This window comes from Hypanus sabinus, chromosome 11 (assembly GCF_030144855.1).
Source record: "Hypanus sabinus isolate sHypSab1 chromosome 11, sHypSab1.hap1, whole genome shotgun sequence".
NCBI lineage: Eukaryota > Metazoa > Chordata > Chondrichthyes > Myliobatiformes > Dasyatidae > Hypanus > Hypanus sabinus.
The window spans coordinates 20501740-20526493 of record NC_082716.1 but is presented as its reverse complement, the minus strand read 5'-3'; the positions used below and the strand labels follow the sequence as shown (position 1 = coordinate 20526493).

Here is a 24754-nt window from a genome sequence, read left to right as displayed (position 1 = left end):
ACCATAACTGGTTCAACTACAAAAACGATTTGCTGAACGCCGAATAAGGTTTCCCTGTCTACGTCTCCGTGACTCATCGCAGTACTCGGACCCAAATGACTACAGAATCGGTCAAATCGCAATTGTGGATGCTTTCAGTAACTTTTGCTGATAAACTAAATGCACGTGTTCAAAAATAGAGGAATAGCAGGCCAGAATTAGCTGGGTAATGTTCTGTTTGCAGATACACCAGTTTACATGGTCGGTTACATGATGCCTGTGTTTCTCGTACGCAGTTTACTTTGGGGACATTTTGTTAACCACGAAACGAAGAGTTATCCTTGTATAGATCTTAACAAACAGTACTTTACAAAAAAAAACTTTCTACACTAAACTGCTGGAAGGAAATATAGTCGGGTGCCTTGCAAACTAAGCAAGCGTGCAAATCCAACCAGCTTAATAAGTATCAATCATTCTCTTCCCTTTAGGTAAAAACTGAATGCTGCTTGCGATGGGTGTTTTTTTTAGAACTGGTCGTGTTTGATCGGAAGATCTCTCAGTGGGAAAGAAGCTCGGAGAGCGGCGAAGATCTGACGTAGGTTTTGACTTCAAGATACAAAAATATCCAGCGGTTGTTAAATTGATGTTCTGCCCGCAGTAGCACCTTCTCCTGGTGCAAGCATTGATCATCAGCTCTGGACTTTAAACGGGGGTGAGGACTTGCAGCAGAACCATTGACAGATACACTAAGCACACACAGTGTCGGAGGAACTCAGCAAGTCGGGCAGCATCTGTGAAGGGGAATAAACGATGGACGTTTCGGGCCGAGATCCTTCACCCACCTTCCCCCTCGCCTAGGCTCACCTACCCGCCTCCCTTCCCCTCCCCTCCCCTCCCCCCCCCCCCAACATTCTTATTCTCGCTTCGGCCGCCTTCCTTTCTAGTCCTGATGAAGGGTCCCGAAACGTCGATTATTTGTTTTCCGCTGTGAATGCTGCCTGACTTGTTGAGCTCCCTCAGCGTTTTGTGAGTGTTGCTCAAGATTTGCAGCGTTGCAGAATCTTTTGTGTCAATGATAGAGACTCCCCAGAGCGTTAGGCTTGTGCTATCGACTGTGCACTGAACACAAATCAGAGCGCGTGTACAACTAAATCAGAATCTACGGGAACCTGCACGCACGAATTCCGGCTAGAAGTTTTTCATTTTTATACTTTGGACAAATGTTAGACCACACACACAAAAAACATGGAAAATAGTTGCCTAACATACGAGTTGTGCTCGGAACGGGAAAATCCCAGAACATGCCTCTCTCCCAACCTGTCTTCCCACAGAAATCCAGAGATGCTAGCACTTCCAGTCACTGCATTAATGTCCAACTGTCCAGTAATAAATATGCTAATCCGGGCAGCACGGTACAATCCCCGCAGCGCAGCAGTCACTTCAGCCTTGATTTTGTTTTAGGAGAAGGTGCTGAAACAAGTGTGGCATGTAGTTTAAACCGAGATCGTCGGTTTTAAACTTTCTTTTAAAAAAAAATGAAGGTAGTGACCTTTTGACAAGATTGAGACGCATTAAAGTTACTACAACGCTGTGCACAGCGCGGCGTACGTGAAGTTGCACAAATCCTTTCACTGACTTGCCGGTCAGCCGGGCTTGCAAGCTCATTCCGTATGACCGAAATAGCAACTGGCAAAAGAAAGATACAATAAATCTGTGCTGTAGCCCGAGCCCCTGTGGGAGTTCTGATAATTGACCCTGTTCCGCGCACACACGTCCCCACCGTTTCTGACTCTCTAAACTACCCCTCGCAGGTGAGCTACAATCGGAGATTACGCTTGCGGTTTGTAAATTGATTTTTTTCCCCCCCAAAACTCTCGACGTTTTTGGCGCGCAAGTTTTCGGTACCTCGGGTTTGCAAAAAGCTGATTTTAAAAAGAATAGAAAGAAGGGCTCAGAAAATCCACACAAGTTTAAACCGGGTTTATCAAACGGGGGAGAGTGTGGGGCGGAGCTCCCTCTGGGTGATCCTGAGTAATCTGTTAGTTTGTCATTCTTCTGTCGCGGGAGTACAGTTGTCAAATACTCGCGACCAGGAAGTGGTTGCATAGTGAAGAGCTGTTGGCGTTATATAAAGTACTCAGTTCCCAGTCTGCTTGTTATTAACGTCTGATAGACCAGTCGGATTGTAGCAATGCTGCAGAGGGGGAGAGAATCCGTCTCCACTATCATCACTCACGCCGCACCTTGCACTTGATAGTCGCAGGTTTGGACTCTCCCGCTGGCCCCTCTGTTAGTGACCCGCACCCAGCGAAAGCTGGTAAGCAAGACCTTTCCTTCTGTGTGTGTGTGTGTGTGTGTGTGTGTGTGTCTCCGACAAAACTAAAGTGGAATTGGAGAGGTCTTTCGCTGATCAGTCCGTTTTACTCTCGGGGTTTAAGTAGGGAGAGTTCGGGAGGGTATTTTGGCTTGGATCCATGTTGTGTTTCCCCCACCTCAACACCACCACCACCCTCCGATCCAATAATTTCCACTGCCCCAACAACGCAGATTCTCCGAATCTACATCGTCTCGAGATCGGAATTAAATCTGCCCCTTGGCTCGGGCTGTGAGCGTTTGGGACGGAATCTGCCCCGATTCTGGTCTCGCCGATAGGAATCTGCGTGTAAAACACAGCAAGAGGAAACCGTTTCTTTAAGCAAGCAAATGAGTTGCCTAATTTCTGCTTTCTATCACGTTAAACCCTGTTCTGATTTCATTCCCATAATCTTAAATAAGAAACGCCAAAAAAAAATTAATTTAACGACAAGGCGGTAGAAGAAGGGGGACTGTTTACTTAAATAAAAAGAACATTTTGTAGATTAAAATAAACTTCACTGCATTAATCTAGCCCGCAGACCTGCTGCATCTACTCCGTTTCACCCAGTTGGTTTCTGGGAACTGCGTGCTGCTCTGTTATTGATTCACCCTGGCCCAGGTGAATTCCAACAATTCTTCTCCCATGCCCACCCTTGGCCAGTCCAGGGGTGGGTGACCTACATTCTACCGATTGGCTCGACACAAATCACGTTTGCTAAATGAATGGTTAAGAACTATCTTAACTGTGCCGTGCGAAACCATGGGCGGGTCATAAACGCTGCGGAACGGATACGTCGAACTTTGAATGTATTTGACCGAAGTTTTAAACAGACGGTCACAGGGCTGAGCGGCGAGGTGACGGGATAACACGCTCTGTGCTGCTGTCCTTGGTTCCATTTCTGTGACGGGAGACTTCCACCCTACGCCAAGGACAACTTGCACACGCGGGGCCTCTCAAAGCCGCAGAGCCCAAAATGCCAAAACGAGCCCCTTCCTTGTTTGTCGAGCGCGGTACTATTTAAAGCACATGCTAGGGGCAGTTTGCTAAATGTACTTAAATTTTTTTTTCGGTTTCACACTGGGAAATTTCTGAAGGCGGAACGTGCTACGTTTCAAAGTCAGGTGGGGAGAACTCTCAATCTCCCATCATCTGACTGCAGAAGCTGATCTATTTGATCTAAAGCTCGCCCGCAGTTAACGTGTCAAAACAAGCTGCTTGTTTGAACGCAGAGTTTACCACCTCCCATGCCCCCTCCGTATGGATAACCACTGAGGACTAACAAACAAAAGGTGGGCTCACATTCAAGATTGTTTAATGACATTTCCAGTACACAATGTAAAGGAGACCGAAACAATTGTTACTCGGGATCCGACGCAGCACATCAAAAACACAACGAGATAACGAACCCAATAATAAAAAGCACAATAAATATAAATATATTTTAAAAAAGCTTTTATACATTAGATTGTACAATCAGACAAGGAAACTGTGAATCAAGGCGCAAAAATATAACCTACTGACAAAGGTTTAAAAAGTTCTAGTTTATGACAGGGAGCTGCAGAGGAGAAAGGAGTTGACAGAGAAGATTTACAGGTTTCGTTTATAAAAAAAACGATTGCTTCCCGTACTTTAGATGAAAAATATGATAAAAGCCAAACATTTATTTTGAGCAAACGTAACTGCGTTAAAAGTTAGTGCGGTGTTCTAGATACCTTCTAAAAGTTAGTCATCGAACTTAGAGGCGACTAAGACAAGTAAACAATTGCATTCTGGTTTTGAACGGCGTGTTTAAGATGGGAGGAACTCAGCAGGTCAGGCAACATCTATGGGGGCGGGGAATAAACATCAGTCCTGATGAAGGGTCTCGGCCCGAAACGTCGGCCGTTTATTCCTTTCTATAGGTGCTCCCTGACCGGTTGAGTTCATCCAACATTTTGGGTGTGGTCCTCTGGATTTCCAGAATTACCTCTCTTGGCTGCCCAGTGGCCAGCGTGAACCTCGCCCTTCACGCACCACATCGCACTGGTTAGCACGAGACTAAATCACCCGAAGTACCAAACACACAGCCCAGTCCTCATGAAGGGTCTCGTCCCGAGTAGTCGACCCTTTATTCCTTTCCATAGAATGCTGCCTGGCCTGCTGAGTTCCTCTAGCATTTTGGGTGTGTTGACCCGGTGCACCAACATCTTCATTGTTTTCAATGCGGGAAATTGGGGCCCTTATTTTAGCCCGGCAGAAAAAGAGTACATAATTTATTCGCTTCAGCTGAAATTCGATCAAGATTAGGTAAACGGAAATGGGAAGTTAACATTATTTATGCTTCGACCATCGAGTGACCACAATGATGGTGTACTGTTGGGACTATTTCGCGATGTTTAACACCCTTCCGCTTGTGCGTGCTGATGATAAGCGTTTCTCTCAAATACTTAAATTTTTTTTTGCTACAACTTGCTAAGTGATGGCGCTCAATCGGATGTTTCGCAACGTTACCGTGTAAATATATACGCTTCTTCGCAGAATCTCGCCCTAGCTCAATTTCAGGTAGAGGACGGATCAACGTGTCCATGGGTATTGTGTAACAGAGTAGGATAATAGTGTCACTTATCCCGATTGCTGTCAGTTTGATTTCCCAGGTGGGAGAGAGAGAGATCTATGATTAATTTGACTGTGGCTGGCAGTGCCTTGTCCAATCAGGTTGCAAGGGCTCGTATGGGGAGCTTTGTGTTACCACCTGGCAGGACAACACCTGGTAAACGGGGAGCCCGTCTGCGCACGCGCGCTGGGGAGTCACAGAAGCCTATATGTAACCAATGATGTGCAATCCCACAGAGCTCAAATCGAAGGCACCTCTCTCTCTCTCAAAAAAAAGATTCCGTTGCTGCTGAAACTGATTTTCTCCAAGCCGTGCGAGTAAGGCAGCGAGATGCCACGCTCATTCCTGGTGAAGAGCAAGAAAGCCCATAGCTACCATCAACACAGACCCATCGAGGATGACTACAACAGCAGGCTGGAGCACATCCTGGCACACATCTCCTTAGGTAAGCGAATGCAGTCACGCCAGACTAAAACAGAAACAGCCAATGACAACTTAAAAAAAACTTTTGCAAACATTTCTGCTGTTTGTCAAAGCGTTATGATTGTGGGGTAACACGCGCAAGTGGCTGGAGGGTCGCAGCAGGTCGGGCAGCGTCTACGGAAAGGAACGATCAGTCGGCGTTTCGGGCCGAGACCCTTCACTTTGACCTTTACTCCTTCATCACTCCTCTTCACAGACCTGCCTGACCTGCGGAGAACCTCGGGCGCTGCGTGCGTGTCAGAAGCTCTGAATTTCCATCATCTGTAGGATCTCTTGTGTTAATGATTGTAGAGTAATTCTGATTTTGCACATTCAAAAACAGTACAAGGATTTCTTTTATTTAAAATAGTTTCCTTATTGATTCAACAACACACACAAAATGCTGGTGGAACACAGCAGGCCAGGCAGCATCTATAGGGAGAAGCGCTGTCGACGTTTCGAGCCGAGATCCTGACTATAGATGCTGCCTGGCCTGATGTGCTCCACCAGCATTTTGTGTGTGTGTTGCTTGAATTTCCAGCATCTGCAGATTTCCTCGTGTTTGTTCCTTATTGATTTACGGGTAACATGTAATGCTTTCAACTTCCATTCAGCCTGTAAGAAAAACTGGAAAGGTACATATCTCCTCGAATGTTAGCTTTGAAGGTACGATATTGTCCTGCCAATGTGGTTTCTTTGATCGATGTAGATTTTTCGACACAGTGACTGTTCTGTTCAATTAAATTTAGGGCTCTATTTCACGGTCAGTGTTAATTATTTAGGAGACCGTTCTCAGTGTATTGTTGTTTTTCAGCTTGTTGTTAAATTAAGTCGTTTGTTTTAACGGAAAAAGTGTTAATAATTTACGGGAGTTGTATTATCAGTTTCCGTCATTCCCCACAGTTGCCCCTGATCTGATAAATATTACCAGCTTTCTCTAGTTAAGGGTCCTCTCTTCTACTCCATAGATCTTGCCTGGCCAGCTGAGTTGCTCCAATATTTTGTGTGTGTTACTGCGGATTTCCAGCATCTGCAGAATCTCTTGTGTTTAGTTTTTTTTTCTGTTTTCGTTGCAGTCAATCTAAAATTGGGTTTTGAGAGACTTCCGACAAGCTTTCTATTATTTTATTTTCTATTATACCGTTATTCATTTGGGCAAATCATTTTCAATAGTGAAGTTATTACCGAGTCTGCTGTGTGTATTATTCCAGCATTGTACGCCCGTCTTTCACTATTTTAACAGAGACGGCATTTGCCATACATGGATTTAAAACTGACGACAGAAAGCTTGCGCCGTCAGTTTAATAAGTTCCTCTGTCTGTCCCTTACCTCTTCACCCAAAATGTGATTGCAGACCGTAAGATGGCGGAAGACGCCCCCTCTGCAGATTCCAAAGGCGGAGTTTCGCCTAATCCCCAAGCGGTGGAGGCGAGCGTCGTGCCGGAGTCTCCCGTGAGCAGCGAGGATGGTGTCTGTGGTAGAACTTCCGAGTATGAGAATTTCTGGAGGCCCCCCTCTCCGTCTGCATCGCCAGGTAATGCGCTCGCAGTGTTGTCGATCGGCGATCGGTGTTGGAACTGTAGAAAAGGCAGTGGAAGGGAAACAGGCGTTGTTTCAGAGACAGATCACTTTCTAGTACTGCTGTAAATAAGTAAATCATTTCAGGTGTTTTAGTTTTCTGGTGCACTAGAATCATATAGAAACAAGCCCTTCGGCCCATCTAGTCCGTGCCGAACTAATATTCTGCCTAGTCGCACCGAGCCGCACCTGGATCGTAGCCCTCCATGCCCCTCCCACCCCTTTACCTGTCCAATTTTCTCTTAGGTTGAAGTGGAACTCGCGTCCAGCGCTTCAGCTGGCAGCTCGTTTCAAACTCTGAACGCCCCCGGAGCGGAAGAGGCTCCTCTCAAGTTCCTTTTAAACACTTCACCTAGTTTTATGGAGAATCTTGTACTACAGAAATAAGCCAAGCATAAGTGCGCTTTCAGTTGTCAGTGTTGTGTCGTTCATAGTTTACTGAATGATAACTCCAAGTAGGCACAACAACAAGATTTAAGATAGGCTGGGACCAGTTTCTTGAGATATGGGCCAAGTCGGGCGAATCGAACTAATTTAGATGGAAATCTCGGTAGGCATACACCAGTTGGGCCGAAGGGCCTGAATAACTGTGACTCTAGTTAGAATGTTAGCAAGCCGTTAAAAATCAATTAAAATGTGTTTGTATGCACGCAGTCGTGTTTAATTAGAAATATACATTGTCTATGTGGCAATGTCAAGTTGAACAGTACGGTGAGCTACAAACAGCGAAAAACTAGCTTGTAGCGGCATCACGGCACATTGGTACAAACAACACTCAAATATGCATTATACGTGTGGAATTAAGTCATTGGGAATGATTATAATGTCTTTTCATCCGTGTTTTTTTGTTTAGACTCTGAGAAATCTCTCTCCCCGTCTCTGGATGAGAATCATCCCTTCGCGGTGCCTCTGAAGCAGTTTGGATGGAGTAACTACACAGGTTCCGAGTTGAAGTTCCTGAATTACCGCCCCCCAGCTCTGGAGCGGAGCTCCGCCGTGGGGCTGTACAACGAACGAAACTCCATTGCTGGCCTCTACCCTAGCCCCGCCCCGGGCTTTTACAACGACCACGGTCCGGCTCACGGGCTTTACGGCGACCTCAACACCGCGTCCACTCTGTACAACGAGCGGAGCCGCAACTTCGAGAAAAGTGACGAAGTGAAAACGGAATCCGGGCTCCTTTGCACCCGACTGCTTCTCAACAACGGCTCCTACAAGTGCATCAAATGCAGCAAGGTATAACGATTCTCCAGCTCACTTCAGGCGCATAAAAAAAAATTGACCTGCAGATCTCTCCCGGAGACTTTCTAAGGATCTGTCTCTCTTCTCTTTTATCTGCGATCTCCATTCGCCTTCTATGCATGCCCCTCCCATTCAGGTGATCTATATATTGCCGTGGGGAAGGACATGTAGAGCGCTGTTTGGATCTGGAGACAGGTGTAAGACCTCCGCTCCGCCCGCTGCCAATCATAGCCGAGCCCCGCCTTAACTCGAGGCTTGTCCCTCGGCCCTCGATACCATGCATAACCAAAAGGGGACTCCAGCACAGAAACTGACCCTTTGGCCCGTCCAGTCTGTGCCGAACTATTATTCTGCCTAGTCCCATTGACCTGCACCTGGATTGTAGTCCTCCATACCTCTCCCATCCATGTATTCATCCGAAATTCTCTTAACTGGTGAAATCGAACCCGTAATGTTGAAATCAAAACCAATAAGCAAACCACGGGTTCTATCCTTCCTACTACACTTGCCCTCCTCCTATTATTAATGGACTCACAGGCATCAGTTTTGGAAACTGATGATCATGTTCTCAAGATTCCCACCTATACATGTACCCCCTGTGGTGTTCTTTTCCTCTGACGCTGGCGTGGCGATGTGTTGAAGTAGACAGGGTAGTTCCAACCCGTGGAGAAGGAGGCTTATTGTTCCTTGCTCCCGCTCTTTATCCGCGGCTGATACCTGGGCTGAATTGGAAGATTATGGGGAGAGGATAAAATCCGTTAACAGGTAGCAAACCAGTGGGCATGACCAACCTCAATTTTAATGCACTCGACTTGAGTTAACCCTCCCTTAAAGGCGACTTTATAAATACTAGTGGGCGGCTGGGTGGAGGTACGTCTCTACCAAAGGACATTTAATCTGCACCTTCCCTCCGCTGCCCTGTAGATTACCCTTGGATGAGGTGTGGCAGCACCTGCTTAGCAACCCCACCTGCCCCCCTCCACCCCCGCCCCGATCAGGGTCACAGGAAGCCATGGGAGCAGGTGGTGGATGGTCGCATGTGCAACTGGTGCACATCAGAAATCCTGGTTATGCGACCACTGACGCCGGGCAGACAATATCTGAAGAGTGTTGATAATGGCTGCCCAGAAGAAGGCAATAGCAAAACCACTTGCGCAGGAAAAAAATAGCAAGAATGATCGCCTACGTCATAGGACATGGCCCATGATGATGATGATGATGTAAATACTGGAATTTAAAGTAGTGGCTGACACTAAGTAACGGCGTCCAACCTCTTACTGGTCAAAAGAGCCAACAAGGAGCCTGTCTTGCTATAGTTACAGACCGTTTGGCCCACGAAGTTGTGCTGACCCACATGGGCGCCCATTTTTCTTTCATCCACGTGTATCCACGTTCATCTACAAGTATCTTCAATGTCTCTAATGTATCTGACTCTGCCACCAGCCCGGCAGTGCATTCCACGCACCTACTACCCCATGTGTTCAAAATAATACCTCTGACAACCCCCTAGAGTTCCCCCCCAAAACCTTAAAATTATGCCCCTGGCATTAGCCATTTCTGCTCTGGGGGTGGGTGAGGGGGAGGAGAATCTCTCATTTCTGCTCTGGGGGTGGGGGAGGGGAATCAAATGGCCTCTCATCTTCACTTGTTCCAAAGCGGAAAAAAACACCAGCACGCTTATCCTATCCTCATTAAGAATTGCCTTCTAATCCAGGAGTTATTCTAGCAAATCTCCTCTGCACCCTCCTAAAGCAACTACACCTATAACGTGACAGCCAGAAGTGAACACGGTTTGTTATAAGGCAGTTCACGCATCATTGATCATAATCAAAATTCAGAATTTTGGACCAAGTGAGGACAGAAGTTTCTGACTAATTAGGGAAAAGATAAATTTCATTCTGATCCAGAGTTCATTCGTGTATTGTGTCCCAGTGTAATGTAAATGTTCTTATAGCCACTGGTTTACATTTGGGTTCCAACTAGGCGATTATTCCTTCAAAAGACATGTAGTGGTGACATGACCCGTAAAGAGAACCCCGCTCTGAATCACAGTTGCTGGGCTAAAGTCGTTTCTCGTATGCCCTTGTTAGTTGGCTCATTCCTCTTTCATTTATCAACACTTAATCCGTGAAACATCACGGCTACCTGTAACAATCGCGATCTTGGATATTATAAAGAACGGTAAATATAAGCCAGGACCCCAAGCCCTACCTGTACAAGCAGTACGTGTACTGGAATTAATCTCGATCAAATGTCAGAAAGATCATACGAGGTGGGAAACTAAATAAGAGAGAATACTGGAAATATTGGAAGGGTTGAGGGAAGAGAGAGAGAGAAAAAAACAGTTCTCATTTTTCAGTTTCACCTTAAGAAAAAAAAGCTGGAGGAACTCAGCAGATCAGACAGCATCCACGGAAATGAAAAAAAACCTTTGCAGAATTTCTTGTGTTCTCAGTTTAATCTTGATTGGTTTCACATTCTCTGTTCTCTTCACCTGGGGCGGGGGGCACGGTAGCGTAGCCGTTAGCGTAGGGGCCGGGGTTCAGTTTCACAACAGTCTATAGTGTCCATTCCAGGGACATATGGGTGCGTCGGTTACTGTGGGTAATTATGCAATGCGGGCTCTATGTTCTACTTCTAAACAACAACAACAAATAACAAATAAACAAACAAACAAACAAATAAATAAACAGACGACAAATAAATAAATAGATAGATAGATAGATAGATAGATAGATAGATAGATAGATAGATAGATAGATAAATAAAGGTGTGCATTTGCGAAATGTATACTTATGTTGCGAAATACAGATCTCCTCCACCCACCCCTCTCTCGGCTGACACCACCGTCTCTTAGTTACTCAATCCCTCTTGGGCTCCGCCGTATCGCAGATATTTCTTTTGTTCTCTCCAGCCCTTCCGTTTTCTCTGCAATTTCTCTGCTTGAACTTCTAACTTTCTTCAGATCTTTATTCAGGTCACTGGTTTGAAACATTAATGTTGTTTCTCACCACATGTATCGATCGTGTCCAGCATGATTTGCTGATAATTGATATTGCACCAACCTTGTTGCTTCTTATTTCCTGTTGAATTATATCACAAATGCATATGCAGTCAATCATTATCTCAGATCCTCTATTTTACTGTGCAAAGTTGAATGTTAAACACAAGAATCTCTGCAGACGCTAAAAATCCAGAGCAACAAACACAAATGATGGAGGAGCAGACCGGGGCAACTGTCTTTCATCGAACCCCTGCCTCGCTGTAGATGACAATAAAAAACGACAAAAAGTTTTTGGTTCTTAACACGAAATGTGGATTGTTTATTCCTTTCCATTGATTCTGCCTGACCTGCTGAGTTAAATGCTATAGTCTCTCTGTCTAGTATCAATAATTCACGTATGCCAACAACAGAAGAATCTATTCTCGTGAAGTCCGGACGCATATGTAAGGCGAATTTAATCACCCGTCTAAATTTCACTTCTTAACGTATCGATTCTGATTTTGTGAAATATTTCTGAATCATGAAGTCATAAAAAGTACGGCACGGAAGCAGACCCTTCGGCCCATCTAGTCCATGCCGAAACGATTTAATCTGCCTACTGCCAAGGATCCGTACCAGGACCATAGTCCTCCCTACCCCTCCCATTCATGTACCTATCTAAACTTCTCTTAAACGTTGGAATGGAGCTCGCACGCATCACAGGCGCTGACGCCTCTTTCCACACTCATGACCCTCTGAGTGAAGAAGATTTCCCTCATGTTCCCCTTAAACTTTTCACCTTTCATCCTTAACCCTTGACGTCCGGTTGTAGTCCCACCCAACCTCAGTGAAAAGAGCCTGCTTGCATTTACCCTGACTATACCCCTCATAATTCTGTACACCTTAATCAAATCTCCTCTCAACCTTCTACTTCTAAGGAAAAAACTCTGAACCTATTCAATCTTTCCTTGTAACTCAGGTGTTCCAGACCCCGCAACATCCTTGTAAGTTTTCTCTGTATTCTTTCAACCTTATTTACATCTCTGCTGTAGGTAGGTGACCAAAACCCCAAATTAGGCCTCACCGACATCTTGCACCATTTCAACATCACACAACACAACATTCTACCTCCTTTGCTGTTGACAAGCTCTCAGAAGGCCGCTTAGCACCCACGAAGGGAGGAAGATTACCCAAGCATTGCAATCAGGTTCTGATTCGTTGTGAGGGAGAGAAGCTCGGGGGTTGTAGCAGAAATCAATCGTTTTCCAGTCCCATTATGATACTCACCTTCCCAAAGCGCTGGTAGCACATTTCCATTGCAGCTGCGCAAACTTTCAGCGCAACGTGGCTGCGGTAAAGAAAAACGAAAGCGGTTCATCTCAAAGTCTTTGATTACCTATGGTTCCCTTGGGTTGATGTAACTAAAACACTGAACAGAATTCCGGAATGTTATTGTGTACATACTGTGATATCCACTCATGGGTAAACATGAAATAAACGCGGTTTTGCAATGAGACTGTGACTCGTGATCCAGTTCACGAATACACAACCAGCATTTTAATTTAATGTGTTTTATACGGTATAGCTTATCCCACTCCTAGTAGGACCCAGCACCTGGAAGTAAGTACCCATCCTGACAGGCAGAACTCCGATCTGGCGCAGCAGAGCGTTAGCACCGCGCCAGCGTACCGAGCTGCCAATGGAAGATGCGGGTTCAGTTGTAACATTTAAGTGAAGTTTGGATAGATAGGTGAACCGGAGAGGTATAGTGGGCTAGTGTCCAGGTGCGGGTCCAGATGGGGCGAGGCAAAAGACCGGCCTGGCATGGGTTAGATGGGCCGAGGTCTGTAGTGCCCTATGTCTCTAGTCAGCGATCAGGCATATTTTATGGGCTTTCGCTTGATGTTATATTGTTGATTTTAAGACTATTTCAACGTAGTTTCAGATATATGTTGGCGTACACGTGGCAACTATGAAAGTGTTGGGCTCTGAGTTCCGGTTACTAGTGTAGTTCGGTTCTGTTCACCGCCTTGCATTCGATCGTTATCTCCGGGAAGCTGCCGTGATTTCTTTCTGATGTGAATGCCATTGCTAACCGTCCCGCTTCCTCCGGCAGGTCTTCTCCACTCCTCACGGTCTGGAAGTCCACGTCCGCCGGTCTCACAGCGGTACACGCCCTTTCGCCTGTGACATTTGCGGCAAAACCTTCGGCCATGCGGTCAGTCTGGAACAACATAAAACTGTTCACTCGCAGGTAGGAGGCAGCCTCCAGCAGGCCTTGCACAGTACCGCGGCTTCGAGTAACCAAACAGCAAGCAGTCCCACTGCTGCTTTATCATAACACCACCCGCGCCGAAACAAACACGTCTTTTAGAAAAACACAAACATAATTATAACAATAAATGATAATCAAAATACGTAGATGCTAGAACTTTTAAGTAAAATTGCGAAGTGCTGGAAATACCCAGTTGTTCTGATAGCATCTGCGGGGAGACAGATAACTTTTTAACAGATGAACAAATTGTCCCCCTCAACACATTTTAATTGCACATTTTTTATCTGCACAACTTGTTTTCTTTTGCACTTGGGTTGTTTGTCAGTATTTATGTATAGTTTTCCCCATGAACTCTATTTTAATTCTTTATTTTCCTTTAAATGTCCGCAAGAAAATGAATCGGAGGGTAGTGTATGGTTACATATACTTTGATAATATGCACTTCGATAATAAATTTACTTGGAATTGACTTTGAAATACTGTCTGATCCGTAGAGTATCTTCAGTATTTTCCATTTTGATTACCCAGACACTCGCTTAACCGTTATTAGACAGAAAAAAAACATGGAAAATTCAGTAGTGAACATCACAATGAATATCGTGGAAAGGAACCGGCTTGCATGGTCTTGCAGAAAAATCTTACAGGGGAAGTGTGGGAGAAAGAGGCGAAGGAGATGGACGGATTTCAAAGTAAATGTATTATCGAAGTCCGTAAATGTCACCGTATACTACCTTGAGATTAATTTTCTTGCCGACATTCACAGTAGAACAAAAAAATACAATAGAGTCATTGAACACAAGACGGACAAACGGCCAATGTAGATAAGAAGACAAACTGCAAATATCAAGTAAATAATAATAATACTACATAGTAAATAAATAACTATAATAATACAAGATACATGATTTGTAGAGTCCCTGTAAGTAAGTCTGTAGGTTATGGAATCAGTTCAGGGTTGTGTTGAGTGAACCACGCTGGTATCAAAGGGCATGTGGGATTCGCTATTGAATGGAGCAGCATACTTGAAGGGCCGAATGGCATACTTCTGATGTTGTTCTGTGTTTCTAAATACAGTGGCTCGTTCAAAGAGCTGATGTTTCAGGACCAGGACCCTCTTGGATCTGAAATATTGACTGCTTCTCTTGCTTCATATTCGAGTGTCGAATTCTATAAATCGAGGGTCAAAGTATAATTTCGTTATATAACTGGATTTTCAATTTCAGGAAAGGAGTTTTGACTGCAAAATCTGCGGGAAAACATTTAAAAGATCGTCCACATTGTCCACGCACCTGTTGATCCACTCAGACACCAGGCCCTACCCATGTCAATTTTGCGGGAAGAGATTTCATCAGAAGTCAGACATGAAAAAGCACACCTTCATCCACACAGGTAGGTAAATGCACGGTGGCCGGTGGGGGGGTGGGGGGTGGGGGGTTACCTGTCACATTTGCAGCGTGCCCTTTGAAAATAAAATATACAGCCATCTATCCTGCGCACAGAACTGGAAACTAAGTTATCTTGTTAATCTACAAAGGGAGGGACAAAGAGATAAAGCGATTACACTGCGAACTAGGTGGTAATGTCCGCAAGATGCACATTTCCAGAAAGCAAAATGCAAATATTTTAAAGTGAAATTCAAGTTCAAAATAATGACTTGACTCAAGTAATGCTAGGTGTTTACACTCAGTAATCACTTTATTAGGTACATGCAGATGTTTCTGTAAGATCAACAAATCACATGGCAAATCACAAGTCAGTGCAGAAAAGCACGCAGACATGGTCAAGAGGTTCGGTTGCTGTTCTGATCAAATATCAGAATGGGGAAGAAATGTGATCCTGGTGACCTTGACCTTGCTTGTTGGTGCCAGACTGGGTGGTTTGAGTATTTCCGAGGCTGCTGATCTCCTGGATTTTCATACACGATGGTCTCTAAAGTTTACAGAGAACGTTGCAAAAAAAAACACTCCAAAAAAACCAGCAACATCTAGTGAGCAGGAGTTCTTTGGAAAACACCTTGTTAATGAGAGAGCTCAGAGAATGGCCATACTGATAGGAAGGCAATATTAACCCAAGTGATCAGGTGTTACAGCAGTAGTGTGCAGCAGAGCATCTCTGAACGCACGGCTCGAACCTGAAGTAGATGGACAGAAGAGCCCGTGGCCATTTTACTAGGTGCAGGCGGTACCTAAAAAAAATGTCTGCTAAGTGTGTATATACATCAGTGACTCAAATCAAACCTTGTACATCAGGGAGAAAGGCTTTCATTGCAAAAAGCTGACTGGACAGTAGAATCAAGGGCAGATTCGAACTCCCATTAAACACGGACCCGACCATTCGTGCAGTAAATTAGATTAATAGCAATCTCGGTTTTGAACCTTTCAAATTACTCCCTCACCTTTCCCCTCCCGTCGCGTGAAACCGTTTCCTGATTTTTTTTTTCATTATGATTCACAAAAGCCCAGCTTCACGGCTGGGTTTTGTGTGCGTTTCATTCTTCATAGTTTGCAGTGCAACTCAATGCCTGTGCAATATTGAATCTCTTTCTGAACAATATCTGACGAAAGAGACGGCTTTTGGCAAAGATTTCATTAACGGCATCTGTTTAATAATTGAATCCTAGCAATCCAATCAGTGTGGCTTAATATGATCCGTCCGCTGTTTATTCAGAGCGGCTCGTGTAAGATGATTTACCTGGTATGACTCGCCTGGTCTTGATTTAGAGACCAAAGTAAATGACAGGTGAATCACACGAGACTGTGGGGATAGTCAGCTCAGTTTCAGGTCGTCTGCCGTATATAAATTGAGGCGACGAACAGACCCAGGAGCAGATCTGATTTCACATTAACCAACAGCATTTGAAAATCAGGCCTCAGTGGTCTGGGCAAAGGTATAATTGGCAGACATTGACGTTTAACTCTTCGCCCGGTTAAATGAAGGCTGGTATTACCCACGCACAATGTTAAAAGCAGGGGAGTCTGTAAAACTCAGAAGAAAATGGCAAATGTCCAAACCCCGTCTAACCTTTCTAAATTTTGAAAGTACACAGTGAATTTTCATTTTCTCCTTCTTATCACGGCTTCTGTTACTTTATTTCCGAAAGCTCAGCCGGTGTTGGTGCAGTCTGATGCAGTTTGGATTATTCCGAGCATGAAAAAGGGCCATCTCTTTATTCAGGGTGAAACGGCGCAGGCATTGATAGATAGGCGGGTTCATGTTTCAAAACCAATATTTACGGGGAGAAATGACAAGGCAACGAAAGTCATAGCAGAGCGGAGTTTTCACTCACGTATCCATTTAAAAATAATGTCGGACTTGGAGTGTGTATCTCGGCGTTTGAGGAGTTTAGACAGAGGCACTTGTCCGCTTTGCTCTGACTCTTTGCAGTGTCGAAGGTGAGAAGCGTCACTGTGCTCATCTCGACTAAAAATAAAATAAAATAAAAATAAGCCTGTCAGAGGCTTATCGAGGCCACTGGTTAAAGTGACACATCACGCCTCGATTTTACAAGCTTCGTCTCTGCATTTCCTGATTTAGCTACAGTTCAACCTCTGAAAGAAACCATATCTAGCAATCTAGACCTAGCCAATTACCGAAACTGGGACAGTAATCATCCGTTGGCGACCTATTATTGTGTTGTTATTTAAATAAAGTTATAGCCATTTACAATTTGGGTGGGAATTCGTTTTTAATTTTTTTCTCAAGTAGTTTAGTCATCATTGGGATGGCATTAACTACTTGTATAATTGCCTCGAGTGTCGCCTGCTTGTTGGGTTGCAAGGAAGAATTGGTTTCTCCTGACTAAGGAATGCAGGGCTGGGGAGCTGTGGTCTCAAAGGGCAGCCCATGTGGGACTGAGGGTGGGGAATCTTTAGATTTCCTTGTACCGCAGGATTCTGGAGACCCATCATGCAGTGCGATCAGACCAGGGAACGATAACATTTCAAAATCAAAGATTTAGCGAAACGAAGCTGAAATTAAAAAAAAAAATCAGTTATGACCTTTATGGATAGTGTAGAAGGCTCGGGGGAGGGGGGGGGTGGCGGCGAATGGCTTCCTCTATATAATAAAAAATAAGACTAAGGTAATATAAAAAGTCTATTACAAAACCAGTGTTTCGCATTCTTTCTCTTTCGTTTAAGCATTCCAACACTTTCCCCTGTATTTGTTTTTTATAATGATGAACCTGTTTCATGCAGTGAATTGGACAGATTTTTGGACAGCTGTTCACGGCTTCTAACGTTCAAACGAGGCCGGTTCCTTCAGACCTCAACCTTCAACGAAATCTTTCTGTGGGCAGTTGCTTTCGATTTCGTTACACGTGGGATGCTTTCCCCGAAGGATAACATGTCCTTGCTTCCACCATTAATATACCTGGTCAAAATCCAAATCCAAGTTTTGTTTTCTAGTGAAATTAACTAAATACATTCAGTCGGCTCTATATTGTGTGGCCGCGGAGTGTCTGTCCTGATTTTCTGCTCTTGTAAGCCCATCCATTTCGAGGTTCAACGTGCTGTGGATTCAGAGAAGCTCACTGATCTTGTAACGCATGGTTACTGGGTGTACCCTCTGCTTCCTGTCAGCTTGAAGCACTTTGGCCATTCTCCTCTGACCTCTTACATTAAAAAGGCGTTTTCAGCCACAGAATCGTCGCTCACTGGATTTTTTTTGTTTCTCGCACCATTCTCTAGACCAGAGACTGTTGTGCGGGAGAACCCCAGGAAATCGTCAGTTTCTCGGATACTCAAACCACCTCTTCTGGCACCAACAATTGCACTTAGATCACATTTCTTCCCCCATTCTGATGTTTGGTCTGAACAATAACTGATCCTCTCGGCCAAGTCTGTATGCTTTAATGCATTGAGTTGCTGCCACGTGATTGGCTGATTAGATATTTGCATTAAAGAGCTGGTGTACGCGTGTACCTAATAAAGTGTGAATATCGTTAATAGACATCATTAATAGACGTTGTTAAATTCCGAATACTATCTGTTTCCAGTTAAATTTACGAAATGCTTTTTCTTACACGCGACACTCCTGCTGGGACCCCCACAGCCCTCTGTCTGGGCCAGTCTTTCCAGTCGAGGTGTAGCCCATCTATACGTCTTCATGGCGAAGAACCTGCTCTCCAGGGATGGGGTATTTGGGGCTTCGGTTCGCTGGGTTGGGGTTGCAAGCCCCCTCCTCATTTCGCAGCCGGGTTTGGGACCCTCCGTGACGGAGTTAAATTTACGAAATGTGTGCGTTACATGTATAAGATGAAAATAAGTTCACCATCCGTGTGGTTTGATTCAAACGCTGCGATTCTCAAACGCTGATTTACTTCCTGTTATGATGCAGGTGAAAAGCCCCATAAGTGCCAGGTATGCGGCAAAGCTTTCAGCCAGAGCTCGAATCTGATCACCCACAGCCGCAAACACACCGGATTCAAGCCGTTCGGCTGCGACCTGTGCGGCAAAGGGTTCCAGAGGAAGGTGGATCTCCGGAGACATCGCGAGACACAGCATGACATCAAATAGACCTGGAAAAATATAATTCTGGACTCCTGCACAGCAAGGGGCCACGCGAAACTCTACCTGGGATTATAACCCTGGTCCTTCTGTGACCCACGCTGCCCACTGACCAGCTGCGGCCTTAAACCACCGTCAGACTCTTAACAGCAGGTGCTCGTTCGATTTGTGCAGTGTTTCGGAAGCAAACTTTTTTTTAAATAATTGTAAATGGGTGCATCATTGTTACAATATTTTTGGGATGCATGCGTTTAAACCATCTGAAAGATGCTTTATTTCTGATCAGTAAAGGGAACAGTCTGATTCCCCGTTGCTCAACGTTGTAACCTGTGACTTTGAAATAGAAGCACAGTAATAATTTATATCTAAAAATCCCGGAAGGCCAGTCCGCCACAGCCCGGCGACCCTTGGTAAATTTTCTAAAATCCACTTACAGCTTCCACTTAAGCACCCATCGAAAGTCTTACAGAAACAAAATGCAGTAGTTGAACAAATAATTGCATTGTAAAACTCATTGTGATCTACATATTTCGCATGTCATTACCATTGATTCGTATCAACTGTTAAGAGCGGAAAACGTCAATGATTTTGTTTCTGGGAGACCTGGTATTTAATCGCACGTCGCAGGAACGGGAGAGATTCCCGTCACCTTTGAGGCGACGAAGCTGCCCAAACGCCAGCAGGAAGACCTTCGGGAGCAGACAGGTATCCCTAATGATTCGAAATCGGCCCTCGGAAACCCATAGCCTGGAAAGAGAAGGGTGGGCCAGGAACCCTCCGAGATATGATAACCACGACCATCTCAGGAAAGGAGACAAACGAAGCTGCGGTAACTACGGAGAGTTCTCCTTGTACGCGGTCAACGAGAAGGTCATTGTTAGGATCCTCCGGTGCCTGAAGAGCTGTTCCTCCATTTGAAACGGGAGCTTTGCCCGTAGAGGAACAATGAAGCTGAACTTCATCGGATGCCAACTCGAATACAAGTGCAGTGAGCAGTGCCCAATGTCACACTGGCCTTCTTTGATCTGACAGAGACCGTGGGCATCCTTCTCGAATTTGCCGCAGGCCACGATTTTAACCAACAACAGATCCGATCTCGGTGAAGACAATGGCCAGCAACGGTGCGTCACCTGTGCACCCCTCTGTAACACTCCAAGTCAATTCCCACTGGAATGGAACGAACCCCCGGGACAGACGGGAAAATATCCAACCCGCCATACTTACACTCCGCAATCGAAGTAATCTCCGCTTCAGTTTTCAAGCCTGGTACAATACAATTGGTGTATCTCCACCTTTGGAGAACTAGCTCCAGATTACGACAGGCATTAAATTTAATTCCCACAAACCCAAGGTCCGACAGCATCCTCCCCCTGTGGTACACCAAGGAGCACCATGAAACGCCGACAGGCCCTGATGATGAAATCCGCCATTACCTCCATTGCACTCAATTCTCCTTCGGCCATCTGAAAGAAACGTTGAAGAACAAGACCTCCAGTCCAAAAGTTCTTGGGTTGACGCGGAGAAATGATCACGGCCCTCCTGTGCACTTTTGGGGGATGGGTTATTAGTGGTGCAATGACACCAGTTGAATGTGAAATTCTCCTAAGGCGATGTCTATGGGTGGGTCGTCAGCTAGCTGTAGAGGCTGATGCGGGATGGACTACCTCTGGCACTGGATGACCGCCACCAACACTGAAATCTCCAAATCTACTGCTGTCCATTTCCCACCACTTACCTCCCAATTGCTCTCAGAAGGCTCCGCTGGACAGGTTGCATTGTTTACGTAACCTAAGTACTCGAATTCAAGTCCCTATTGGGCAAGAGATTACCAAGTGGGCACGGAGAAAACCTCAAGAATTTCCCCCCAGTCTCCTTGAAACAAAATTGTAAAATCCCCATCTAGTTGTCAGGGATCCTGCTCAAAATGGTGAAGGGTTGGTTTGGGAATTACACGCCCCTTCACAGGAACACCAGGAAGCCCAATGTATCTGGCGGAAAGGAGATACATTCCTATTCTACATTCACCTGTCTAACTACCCACCCGCCATCTCTGTCAGACACATCCTGTAACAGAGTGGGTCCTGCCTTCGCCTCATTTCTCAGAGACCCTATGGAACTGGGATGGAAACTGGCCACCCCCTGTCCCAGGGGGCTGTACGTGAAGAAGGAACCTCTCAGCAGGTTTTTACATTACAAGAAATAGGTTCGCCCCTACTCTGACGGTCCGCAACAGCGGTCCCGCGGAGATGTGTTTGCTAAATAGATCAATCTAATATTTATTGTAACTCGCTTTGAGTTTTTTTTTAAGAGATGATAAAGTAATTAGGGGACACAAGAGGCTGCAGACACTGGAAACCTGGAGAAACACTAACAGAAGGAACTCAGCGGGTCAGGCGGCGCCGTGGAGGGGAATGGATAGATAACGCTTCCGGTCCAGACCCCTCATTAGGTGACCTCCATAGATACTGTCTGACCCGCTGAGTTCTTCCAGATATTCTTTGTGTTAATAACGTCATTAAATGCTCAAGAGAAAATTGGAAATAACATAGCTTCAATAAACTCCCTTCTGCGGGAATGTATCTATCATGAGTCTTACAGTATACAAGCTTTAGGAAGTCTTTCATCAATTGAAATCATCATTCAAAGTCAAAAGGGGAGTCCGTAGAAGATTTCTTCCTTTTATTTTTTTTAAATTGAAACAGAGTAATTTAAAAAGTGCCTTATATATGAGAGTCATTAAATAACACAGACTCCGGTCTTTATCACGACCTACATGCGTCCGGCAGCAAGTATAAATATTCCGGTGAATGGTTTCGGCCTGTAACGTCGACTGTTACTCCTCGCCATAAATGCTGCCTGGCTTGCTGACTTCCTCCAGCATTGTGTGTGTGTTCCTCAAGGTTTCCAACTGCATAATCTCTTGAGTTTAATATTAGAAGCTAGTTTTTTTGGGAGAGCATTAGAATTGGTGAAAAGGGAAAATTGACTAATGAGTAAAGGCCACCAAATTCAGAGGTGGAACGCCTTACTCAAGTTTGTGAATTTTGTGTTAACTTGTGTGTGATACTATAATATATTGCAATTTATTTATTCATAACGCCAAGGATTGTAAATAAAATAAAGAATTATGTCAATCTTCCGTTGGTAATGGTTGTTTGTCAGCGACAGCACACCACAACCAAAATTTAAGTTAACCAAGCAAAAATACAGACGAGAAGTTGAGAGGCGGGTAGCGCCTGGAATATTCAGAAGCTCCTGCCTTTTTAGTCAATTGGAGACATTGCTTTTCAATTGAAAGGAAGTGAAGAGGATGTTTCCTATAGTAGGAGAGTCTAGAACCAGAGGGCACAGACTCCGAACAGAAGGACATCCCTTTAGGACAGAGATGTCGAGGAATTTCTTTAGCCAGAGGGTAGTGAATCTGCGATTATATTTAAAGCGGAGGTTGATAGGTTTTTGATTAGCCAAGGCGTCAGCGTTTTTGGAGAGAAAACAGGAGAATGGGGGTTGAGAGGGATAATAGATCGGACGGACCGAATGGCCTAGTTCTGCTCCTATGTTTTATGGTCAATGGAAAGTGCGAAATTGAACTATTACAAGAAATTAATGAGATCACCTTTACTTCAATACAACCTTTAAGCCCATGTAAACACATTTCAGGTCTCCTGTAGCAGCTGAACAGTCCGGGTGGGATCCATCACTAATGCTGATCATGTTGCAAATTTGAAGATTGTAAATATATTTCTTAACGCAGTTACTAGAGCCCTATTAAAAATGCATTATGCAGATTACATATCACATTATTCATGAGGTAGAAGTCGTACCTTTTGTGTGGGGCAGAAACATTAGGCTGGAAGCTGAGCACACCTTTGTCTAGCTGTGTAAATTTTTAATAACACCTCCAGCTCGCCATTTGGTAAGTCACAACCCAATGCACAAGAGTGGAAATTCAGAACTCTCCTATGGAAAGACAAACCTTTCAACCGCTTTGGACAGACTTGTACTATGTTTTCACACACTCCAGTGGCGATTACATTACATATCAAGTGTGCACGGATATCAAGATTCAGACACTTATAATCAATTTCGCGCGGTCGATTTCTTAATCTAATAGGGTGTCGTGCAAGTGTACGGACGAAAGGGTTTCCAGTCTTCGAGGATTATACACTGATTATACGGCGGTTTAATTTTTAACTTTAATACAACGTCCCTTTCCAATATAGCCATTTTTCAATTAATCACCTCCCGGAGAGTATACTTCTCAAATCAAACTGGGCCATATAACACATTGTGCAAATCGTACTGAGGTTGTACAGCTCCACCCAATGTGTGATTTGCACATGCCTCAATGTCTTCATTGTGGACTTCTCCCAAACACGTAGACGCACTACATCTGCTGCAAATCAAATAATCGGTCATTCGACAAAACAAATATTTGTGGAAGAAACCACACAAGGAGTCTTAAAGCCGGTCAGGTCATCCCTGCTTTTTATTGAGTACTGACTCCATTTCCAAAACAACACAGGAGTTTCATAACAACGTGTTTCTGGTTTACCCCTCCCCCCGACCAACAAAAAGTTACTGTTGTGTAGAGAAATAACACACAAGATGCATAGAATGTATGTTGAAATGGATTGGCAGAGTGTTATGCAACGTAACAGCTAAACAGTTTAGTGTAGACTGTTGGATAATGCAATACATTAGCCCTGGTTTTGAAAGAGTGGTAGGATTACAGCATCCGTTTGGATATTTCACTTGGGTTCCTGTTTTTCTTTCTTTAACTTGAATGGCCAATGATTAGTGGTGCCAGCGCAAGGCATTGATCAGCAAGGTGGGGCACTGAGTGCGTTCCCGGGAAGTTCACAGGACTGGTCCTGTTCCCATTTACATCTTCCACAAAGTGGGATCAAACAGTTCTAAGGCTGAGGATTGCAGCAGTCCCAGTGGTACTAATCATAGAATATAAAACATGAACTTAGAAGGTACAACATAGAATCAGAATCAGGTTTATCATCCCTGGCCTGTGACTTGAAATTTGTTAACTTAGCAGTAGCAGTTCAATGCAGTACATAATCTAGCAGAGAAAAAAATAAATAAAGTAAAACATAATAATAATAAATAAACAAGTAAATCAATTACGTATATTGAATAGATTTAAAAAACATGCAAAAACAGAAATACTGTTTATTAAAAAAAAAGTGAGGTCATGTCCAAAGGTTCAATGTCCATTTAGGAATCGGATGGCAGAGGGGAAGAAGTTGTTCCTGGATCACTGTGTGTGTGCCTTCAGGCTTCTGTACCTCCTACCTGATGGTAACAGTGAGAAAAGAGCATGCCCTGGGTGCTGAGGGGGTCCTTAACAATGAGCGCTGCCTTTCTGGGACACCGCTCCCTGAAGGTGTCCTGGGTACTTTGTAGGCTAGTACCCAAGATGGAGCTGACTAGATTTACAACTTTCTGCAGCTTCTTTCGGTCCTATGCAGTTGCCCCCCCCCCCCCCCAAACCACCCTCCATACCAGACAGTGATGCAGTCTGTAAGAATGCTTTCCACAATACAGCTATAAGTTTTTGAGTGTATTTGTTGTCAAGCCAATCTCTTCAAACTCCTAATAAAGTATAGCCACTGTCTTGCCTTCTTTATAACTACATTGATATGTTGGGACCAGATTAGATCCTCAGAGATCTTGTCACCCAGGAACTTGAGAACAGTATATACCAAAGGATAGTGCAGCACAGCAACAGGCCCTTTGGCTCATAACTTTATGCTTAATGTGATGC

The 24754-nt window shown here is 44.6% G+C and overlaps 1 protein-coding gene across 2 annotated transcripts; it reads left to right on the top strand.

The window, feature by feature from the left end:
- Positions 1-502: 502 nt before the first annotated feature.
- gfi1aa (growth factor independent 1A transcription repressor a) lies at positions 503-22081 on the top strand. Of its 2 annotated transcripts, none has more exons than XM_059983915.1 (7): positions 503-574; positions 5165-5373; positions 6745-6924; positions 7822-8204; positions 13310-13447; positions 14692-14857; positions 18806-22081. In XM_059983915.1, exons 2-7 carry the CDS (start codon positions 5259-5261, stop codon positions 18982-18984), a joined length of 1161 nt encoding a protein of 386 aa, XP_059839898.1. In that variant the 5' UTR covers positions 503-574; positions 5165-5258; the 3' UTR covers positions 18985-22081. The 2 variants fall into 2 exon arrangements, with proteins under 2 accessions (XP_059839898.1, XP_059839897.1); XM_059983914.1 differs by lacking the exon at positions 503-574 and adding an exon at positions 2103-2296.
- The last annotated feature ends 2673 nt before the right edge of the window (positions 22082-24754 follow it).

What these genes read in the sequence shown, in the direction of transcription:
- gfi1aa (XM_059983915.1), top strand. Translation starts at nt 5,259, where the DNA reads ATGCCACGCTCATTCCTGGTGAAGAGCAAGAAAGCCCATAGCTACCAT. An exon ending in CCTGGCACACATCTCCTTAG is followed by an intron (nt 5,374 to 6,744) that starts GTAAGCGAATGC and finishes ATGTGATTGCAG; the next exon opens with ACCGTAAGATGGCGGAAGAC. An exon ending in ATAAAACTGTTCACTCGCAG is followed by an intron (nt 13,448 to 14,691) that starts GTAGGAGGCAGC and finishes TTTCAATTTCAG; the next exon opens with GAAAGGAGTTTTGACTGCAA.